The sequence below is a fragment of the Pholcus phalangioides genome, unplaced genomic scaffold (assembly GCF_987345545.1).
Source record: "Pholcus phalangioides strain wild (caught in Gottingen) unplaced genomic scaffold, Ppha-v1.0 ptg000013l_1, whole genome shotgun sequence".
Classification (NCBI taxonomy): domain Eukaryota; kingdom Metazoa; phylum Arthropoda; class Arachnida; order Araneae; family Pholcidae; genus Pholcus; species Pholcus phalangioides.
The window spans coordinates 23,952,856-23,962,407 of NW_028301606.1; the positions used below are offsets into that span (position 1 = coordinate 23,952,856).

Below are 9,552 nucleotides of genomic sequence, written 5' to 3' on the forward strand. Positions count from 1 at the left end.
TTGCCATCCGTCTTGCTAGGAATCCGTTGCAGCCTCAAGGAAGATGTTGGCGCTAGTCCCGCAGAACTTGTCTATGGTGAGACGCTGCGTTTGCCAGGTGAGTATTTTCATTCTTGCAGGATCTCCCCACGAGCTGACCAATTCTTGGTTCATCTCCGAGAGCGCATGCAGAACCTGAAACCTGTTCCGGCGAGTCATCATGGTCAGCACGACATCTTCGTCCATAAGACTTTGCCGACAGCTACCCACGTCTTCGTCCGAGTGGATGGAGTTCGACGACCGCTTCAGGCACCATACAACGGACCCTTCAAGATTCTCGCACGAACTGACAAGTTCTACACCTTGGACGTCAATGGCAAGTCTCAAACGGTGTCGATCGACCGTCTCAAGCCGTCCTTCTTCCTCAATACTCCAGAAGAACTTACAAGAGAAGCAAACTGTTCCAAATCGAACAAGACAAAAACTGATCCTCCACGAACTGTCACAACTCGTTCTGGACGAACTGTAAGGTTTCGAATTCCTCCAGTCTGACCGACTTACGGTCTCAGGGGGGAGTACTGTGGGGATTATTATTATAATTTTTGTAAAAAGCATGTTTTGGCCCGATGAGCCAATTTTGCCTGTATAATCGAGCGAGTAGTTTCTTCTTGTTACAGCCACGAGGCTGAGTCGTCCCCAGTCAGTTCGCTCTGGATTTTCGACATGTATAGTTAGTTCTCAATTTTCTCTGTGTATGTTTCTTTTCCTTAATAATTGTGATGTCGTGTTTAATTACGGATTAAAATGTTTAATACGTTCGCGAGTCGTTCATCTCTTTTTTCCACATCATCGGCAATATTGCCACATATTCACCTAATTTTTATTACTTTTTGCAAAATAGCTTCCTAATTAAGTATACTGAAAGTAACTGAAGAAAAACCTTTATATATTATATGATTAATAATAACATTAAAAGAATTTTCAAACACACAGTAATCCATTGAGTTAAGCAAAAAATAATTAAATTGCAAAAGTTGGTTTTTGTTAAAATGTAATAAATATTTGTTGATTAATTAGCATGGTAATAGTGTTAATTACATTAATAAACATTTTATTTTAGTTAATTATTAGAAGTTCGAATGATTTTTCAGAAATTTCATTGTTTTAATGTTAATACTATATAAAACAAAAAAACCGGTTTAAACCAAAAAACCTGGTTTAAACCAAAAAAACCTGGTTTAAACCAAAAAAACCCGGTTTTTTGACCAACCCTGTTTTAAACCAAACATAACTCTGTTCTATAATTACGGGCAATTTACTACCTAATGAGTTCTACCAGAAGTGTGCATATGCACCTAACTGGCAGAGTGCTTATCATGTTTTTCATGAATTTTACTGCTGCCATCGATTCTTCAAACTATGAGTAAAATGTGGTGATAGTATATTTGTACCTTTGAAAGATCTGTTGCTCTCTACACCTGCGGACTGGTCAAAATAGTTGAACAATTTCATGGACTGGTGAAAATGGAAAAAATAATTCACAGACCTGCTATTGGCAGAGGCAAATAAAAACCAATACAAAGAAGGCATTTTATTTATTAAATCTAAAAATTATGTAACAGTTACATGAATTAGGCAAAATGTTTCATGGACAGATAAGAAGTTCTCATGGACTGATAAATTATTTGACATGTTTCACCTGAGACATCTGAACAAACACCAAACTTTTTAGACAGTTTATTTGAATAGTTACTCAAACTTAATCGAAGTAGGAAATACAAGTTTGAATGTAGACTGAACAAAGTTGAATGTGAAAAACTATTAAGTACAAAATGTATGGTTGAAAATATTAGCAAAAGAAAAAAATTTTAAAGTTGGTAATGATATGAGTGAAATTTTAGTTGCAATAATTTTTTTTCCCAAGCGATCAGCATGATCCGTTCAGGGAATATTTTTATAAAACTGATCAGCATGTATTCCCAAGAGATCGTTACGATCTGTCCAGGGAATTTGTTAGTGTTAGTAGACATTCATGCCCGAGCCGGGATTCGAACCCAGACCTGCACAGTCAGAAGCTAGCTCCCTAATCACTGGACTGCCAGGCGGCATATATTTTATTGCTGTAAAAGTTAATTGATGAATGAATATTACTGATTAAAGAAATTTGAAGTTTATTCAATTTTTAACAGATACAGAACTAAAAAGGAGCATAAAAAATAACCAGAAGAAATATAAAAAGCATGAGCACATTACCATTTCAATAGTAGGTTTCTCAAAAGGTGGCACACCGATATGTTTAATATCAGGCTTGGTGAGCTGATTTATGCTTCGCCCTAATAGCTGCATTGAAAAGAATAATCACAGTGAAGAGATGATCATTAGCAAAACATGATGTAAAGAAGTGATTCATGATAGATTAATAAAATTGACAATGTGGTTGAATAAAGTAAAAACTATAACTTTTTAAGATAGCCTATCAATTAAAAGGAAAAAAAATAAGCGCAGCAAGTAAGGTTTATAAAATTGTTTTTTGATGAGGAATATTCATTATTAATCCAAGAGAATAAGTTATCTTTCTTCTGTTAAAAACCAAGCAAAAAAGTTTGATACGTGATCATTAAGCAGGGAATTTGCATAAATTGTCATTTATTGTACACATTCAAAAAAACATAGGCTTCATATGTGAATATTACAAAACAGAAGTAAGGTGGAAAAACCACACTACATTATATTTACAATTTAACTCTAATTTAATGCCATATGATTTATGCCTATGATTAATACCATTTATTTCCCACAATCCTGACATATGGAATCTGCGTAATTCCAATATATTTAAGATTTGTTCACTGAAATTCTCTGGCACTAAGTGGGGTCGACGCTATATCAATGGGTGTTATAATGAGACTTGGCTAAACCTGTATTCTTTATAAGTAGGTCTAACTGTACTTTTGCAATTATTTACTTATTAAATTCAAGTATTTACTCATGAAAAAGCAATTACAAAATTGTACGCACTTTATGCAGACTTAGGTAAACCTCTCTAGTTTCTGGATCCTTTTCATCTTGATACCATGAATATAAAGTTTTTCTGTCAACAGCAATTCCATAATATGACAACAAATCTTCATCGGAAAGGTTTTGTAGATGCGATACATGGGTATCTAGAACATAAGAGTTGAAAAGAAAAAATTAGATACTTCCATCTATGACTTGATAGATATCTATCTGCAAAGACAGCATATCAAATATAGCAAAAACTAAAACCTGTGAGGGATATATTTATTAGAAGTACTTGTGATTGGTGAAGGAAGCAATCATACAAAAACATTAAAAATTGTCTGGTATTTAACAGGACTTGTAACCCTAATATGACAAATGGAAAAAAGTATTTAGGCGTAAGGGAAATTTCCTGGAAGTCAAGCATGATTTTTCTTCATGAAAAAACCAATCCTAAATGATGTTTTACAACTTTTTTGGGACTTGATGACCCTCACCAGTGTTGAAAGACACACTAAAATCAAATCGTTGAATTTTGTCATCCCTAGACTTCAATGTAACAATCACATTCAATCATCAATCAATTATAATCTGATACACCCAGGTCTGATATGTGCTGGATCAGCAAGGGTCTATTGTAATAAATATGTAGTATGAAAATAAATTAACTAACTTAATTTGTGCCGGCATCCTTCACAAAGGGTATCTGGGACAACATGTATATTTCCGGTCTCAGATTTTCCTGAAGAGACAGCAGCGATCGAAGCTGGAATTTTCCATCCAGGACAATTACAATCATGAGCCTGAAAGAATAAAATAATGAAAGTGTGTTACACATGGATTGTTAAGTAAGTTAAATATTAATAGCTGCTGCTCACAGGCCACAAACTGCTGCACTTGTCACAAGCTATGTGGATAGATACATTTTCGTTACATACACTTGGTCTGCAAGCAGGAAGTCATGACCCTCTGATTCAAACACTAAATTAAGCATGAAGATTGTAATACCCTGCATGATGAATGTGGTGCAATAATCTCCAATTTCACATTTCGTGGATAGCTTCGTGCGAGAGCTTTCTTCTCGGAACTCTTCTGTCGATTATTTGGGTATAAACTTTCATTGCCAATTCTATGAACTTGACCAGCAGCTACTGCTCGTACCTCAGATGACATTTTTCCTAAAGATCCATCATGAAAAAAATGTTATTCCACATGAAAGAATATAATTAATTAAAAAAAAAATGATAGATTGCAAAAAAAGAACAAACACATATTTCAAATCAGTGTTAACCTACTTTGCAATTCAACACTAATCTATCTTATGTCAAATTGCAAGAAAATGTTTACGATTGTGCCTACTGCATGCCTATCTGGAAATTTCATGAACACAAAGTTCCAAAAAATTTGAGTGATTTTAAAACATTAAGGACTAATTGCAATTGACTTCTGCGTATGTTATTTCTCAATTAAGAATGCGAATACATTTTTGCTCTCCAAAAAGTTATATTTTTGGATAACACTGGTAAGACTCACCTCCTTTTTTAAGAGTAATTTCACACCTTTTCAAAATTTAAGGGATATTTTTGTAAAAACAGGGGCATTATTTTCTTTATCGAAGAAAAATAATAATTAAGAAAAAATTACTTAAAACTTGAAGGCATATTTTCACTCCTTAACAAAATTTGGAGGAGTAAAATTGAATTTTGATAAGTATTGGCAAACACTGAGTCCTAGTATCCAGTCTACCCTCCCCAACAAAATAAGAGACTTCCTATACTGTAAGTGAAGTTATGTGCTGTTGTAATCAGCACTTGATGGATTTTAAAAAAATTGGACAGCAGTTAAATTAGGAACCAAACATTTTTTCCCCCAAGACAGAATAGTTCAAAAATACACTTGAACCATGTTATAAACCCCCCCCCCCTCCACAGATGCCATGTCAATCCCACTTACTTTTAAAAGCTTTCAGTGAGAACCAAATCCTCCATATACTATAGGAATTAAGCCTAAATGAGGTTAACCATGATTTGATATATCAAACTCATTATAGTGCTAGAATTCTGCGAAACAAATAGTGCTGTTGAATCAGGGTTCAAAAATAATTCACTTTCCCGGAGGCTTTGGACACTATGTTGGTATACATGCTGAGAGAGATAAAGTCCATAATCTGTGCTGTACTTTGATTTATTTAGCAATTACACACAAAATTTCACGTGCCATGAGGGCCGTAACTATGATTTTTGCCACCCCCTCCCACAACTTTAAAATTTGATAATTTTATAATTGTTTTTTGTTTTTTTTTTGTTCTCACTTAAAATTGACAACCGGGACAGTTGCCTCCCCCTCTCTAGTTCCAGCCCTGCGTGCCATTTTTTTTTTTTTGCAGCCACAGGACTTGGCGCTTTCAATTTATCAAGCCTTGCCACAGGCAAAGATATACTTGAAAGGTTTGTGAGGGGGGGAAGAGAGGAGCACGTGATGTCAATTTATAATATGCATACACATTAGACCAGTTGGAGAACAGCTATGGTATATAATCCCTTTTTGGCAATTTTTTCCTCTAGCGAGAAAAACTTTGGAAAGGATGACAAGAAGTCATAGAGAGTAAACAGAATCATGCTTTTAGATGTCTTTCTAGTGAAAGAAAGAAATCACCAACACATCACCAAAAAGGGATAATACTAAGGTTGTTAAAAAAAAAAAATTATGATAAAAAAACAAAGGACAAACACAATAGCAAAACAACCTTCTACACCAAATAAGGGATCAAGATCAACAATATCGCATCCTTGACTAGATACAGGGATGAAAATAATAAAAACCATGGCTTTTTTTTAAATAATACAAAAAACGTCTCTCCTGATATATAAATATTCACTGGAATATAAATAAAAAACCTAGACTCTCTTTTAAATAATACAATGATCAGGCAAAAAAGCTCTCTGGGTTTGGTCAAAAAGAGTCTCAGGGTTCAATAAAAACACAATTGCAGGATTAAAACTATAATGGCGATTACAGGGGTGGGAAGTGACAAAGTCCATTTTGAAGCAGCTTTGGAGCAGCAAAATATAGGATTCGGAGCATATATTTATAAATTTGAGCCCCGAAATTAACAAGAATATTTTCGTTAACCCTCACCCTTTCCAAAATAAAACAACTGCACTGTCTTTTGTTATCAAACATCTTTTCATCAGCTTGTTTTTTGTTTTTGGTGTTTCAGGCTTTTGATACCTTGTTTGAAAGAGCCGCTGTCATAAAATGTTTCGCACCAGTCTATTTAAGATAATTTTTGCTTACTGAGGGCACTGTTTGCTGTCTAGAACAGCAGCACTTCAAAAATGGGCTAAAAATTTTCTATAAGTTTTCAATTTTTTTATACTCTGAAAGAAATTGTTCCAAAATGGGAGAGAATTTCGGAAGAATCAAGACGATGTTTGGCGATTCAGTACTTATCATTTGGTGATATTGGCGATCTGACACTTCTTGTTTCACGATATTGCCAATTTAACACTCATTATTTGGCAACATTGGCAATTTAACGCTCGTTATTTGGCTAAGTTTCTAAATTATCATTCGTACATCGGCAGACATGCGCTTTTTACTCCCGGAATGGAATTTTTTTTTCATGAAACATCTGGATTTAACGCAATGACGATCGACTAAAGTAATTTCTGTTGCTTCCAAAGCTTCCAAACCTGGTGCTTTCACGAACAAACATGTTTCCACACTCACACCGAGTCGGCTTTTGATGACGTCACTTATGTAGCAGCTATGTGTATATAGGGGTTCTAGCTGTGGGAAGGCCTTGTACTTATAGGTGTTGATAAAACACGCTCTTCTCGGAAAGCGTTTTGCGGCAAGCAAGAATAAAAATTTTTTGTCGTCCTTTCCAAAATTCCGGGCATACTGAAGCAAAATTTGCTATTTTGGCTACTTGGTGCAGAAAAATATGAAAATATACTATTGGAGCAGGATGGTGCAAGATGTTAATTTTAGCGCAATTGGCACAGAGTTCCCAACCCCTGCTATTACGCAAAAAATGCATAAAAATGTAAATATGAAATGCACAACATGAAAAAACAAATCCGAAATGAGATATTCCAACAAGGGTGAAAACAACTTAACATGCTGGGAAAACGAAAAAAAAAAGATGATACAACCTGTAAATGAACATAAAAAAAGTTCTAACATAATAACAGACAGGAATCAAATGCTCGCTCCCTATGCACCTTAAGGTGTGACATCGCCTTCAGATAACCAATATTGGAAAAAAAAAAAATGCAACCCAACAGAAGCCTGAGGAAATAATAATTGTAAAAAATCAGACAGAAAAAACTGCGACCGTTGTGCGTGACCAGGAAGAAAAGCACGACATGTTGGAAAGGAAATCGCCAATTGAAAAAAAAGGATTATAATATTGCTGTTCCTCAGTTGGCTCCATTATTGATGCTGGGAAGGGGGACTTTCCCACACTAGCTATGCTAGAATTATGCACCAGTGTCACTAGAGATGGAAAAAGCACTGGCAAACACTGAGGAAAACACCAAATGTGAAATAATTGCTTTTGAAGCGATTATATGTTGAGTTCCTCAAACAGTTCATTATATATGGTTTTTTTACCATCAGCCCGCCTATTTAAGATTCCAAACCGCTACTATTATTTAGCCGAACACGCACCTTGTACACATTCCTCGGCGGAATTCAATTTCAAACCACTACACAGCCACAAGTAAACCCAACTGCAAACTGACACAAACTGAGGTTGACGGCAAACCTCTTTTTCAGCCAATGAAAAAGTGCTACAGTACATACCAACACAAACACATAAGTTTGAGCAAATGGAACAGCTTTCGTATAAGGGACACGCCAAGTTGGCAACTTTACCCGACGATAAGTCGCAAATGCTAACGTAATGGTGCTGGGTTGCTGTTGTTCTAGACATTATCCAGATGGCACTAGTTGTTGTTTCTTCTTGTTTTTGCTCAGCCACAGCACCTCTTTTAAAATTTCAAACGGCTATTTTGTTATGCTATGCTATTATATTATGCTTTCTCGCAATTATTGGATATAAATGCACCAGGTTGTACCTTTAATATTTATTACTTGTTCTGCTTACCGTGATCGATTTATTATTTAAATTAGAGTCTGGGTTTTATTTATACCCTGAATGATTTATTATACAAAACAGTGTCCTGGTTTTATTTATAGTCTAATTGGTTTATTTATATCCAGAGTTTTATTTTTTAACCAACAGGAAGGGCTGTTGTTTATTTAAAAGCGTCTGGATCTTTACGTTGTTTTGTATTATTATTATATTTAGTAATTATTATGTGCTTGTTGGTTTCCGTTGTTTTTTATGCTAGCAATTTTTTTTTCAGTGCCCCATAGTGTCTGACAGACTGCTTTGCAACTTTTCGTTGGACATGTTTGACGCCGAAAATCACCCCTTATACCAAAGCTGTTCCCCAGAGGGTAATATGTTACAAAAGGCAGGTATTTCCCAGCTGTCATTGGAGTGGAGGCAAGTATCTTGAGCTGCAAATGAGCCGAACCAGATATCTTCAGCTGCGAAAAAAGCTATGGCAGACATCTTCAGCTGCGAAAAAAGCTATGGCAGACATCTTCAGCTGCTAATGGAGCTGAGGCACACAATTTCAGTTGAGAATAAAGCAGAGGCAGATATTGGTAATATGTTCCAAAAGGCAGGTATTTTCCAGCTGTCATTGGAGTGGAGGCAAGCATCTTCAGCTGCAAATGAGCCGAACCAGATATCTTCAGCTGCGGAAAAAAGCTATGGCAGACATCTTCAGCTGCGGAAAAAAGCTATGGCAGACATCTTCAGCTGCTAATGGAGCTGAGGCAGGCAATTTCAGTTGAGAATAAAGCAGAGGCAGATATCTTCATTTGCGTATGGAGCAAAGGCAGGTATCTTTAGCGTCGAATGGGGCAAATGGTGACATCTCCAGCTGCAAATGGAGCCGAGGCAGGCGGATCCAGAGCGATGTGTCGGAGACACAACTGATAGTCTAGGTGCACTACATCCTCCCGTATTTTACGGGACTGGCGAATTTCCTCCATATTATTCTATTCTTGGGAGGGGTGATCCTTTTCTTCCCCCCGATCTGCACTTCGTAACCGGTCAGCAGCCTCGTAAGTTCTCCACCCCCCCCGTAAAAACATACATTTGTTTGCTAGCACTCAAATAAAACAAAGCGGCAAAATTGTATTAGATACGTATATAGAAATAGCGTAAGAAAGTCAAATAATGTTTATTTGAATAAAAGAATTGTGGGGGTACCTTTCCGTGGGAAATAGAATCAATAACGGGCCAAATACCCAAAATTTGTGAAAACTACTTCCATCCGAGTATAAACATTCACAACTTCGAGAAACACACAAGCGTATACAAACTACAAAAAATAAAACAACAAACCCAGCTCATTCACAGCTCTTTTTTTTGTCCAGATCTAGCTCAGTGATCTTTTGACCATCTCATAATCTCGACAACAAGGCATTTCAGAATAAACAATCAAGTTTGGTTCTATGATTTAAAAAAAATTATGGAATATATAA

The 9,552-nt window shown here is 36.0% G+C and overlaps 1 protein-coding gene across 1 annotated transcript in view; it reads right to left on the reverse strand.

Annotated features, from left to right (window-relative positions):
* The window catches only part of Gcn5 (Gcn5 acetyltransferase), a 38,911-nt gene extending 29,487 nt beyond the window's left edge, over window positions 1-9,424 (reverse strand). The window contains exons 1-5 of the mRNA XM_089240971.1: window positions 9,278-9,424; window positions 3,988-4,157; window positions 3,653-3,782; window positions 2,998-3,143; window positions 2,233-2,319 (exon numbers count right to left, since the gene is read on the reverse strand). Coding sequence (XP_089097097.1) covers window positions 2,233-2,319; window positions 2,998-3,143; window positions 3,653-3,782; window positions 3,988-4,152 — 528 coding nt within the window. The 5' untranslated portion in view covers window positions 4,153-4,157; window positions 9,278-9,424. The remainder of the gene's footprint in view (window positions 1-2,232; window positions 2,320-2,997; window positions 3,144-3,652; window positions 3,783-3,987; window positions 4,158-9,277) is intronic.
* Between the last annotated feature and the right edge of the window lie 128 nt (window positions 9,425-9,552).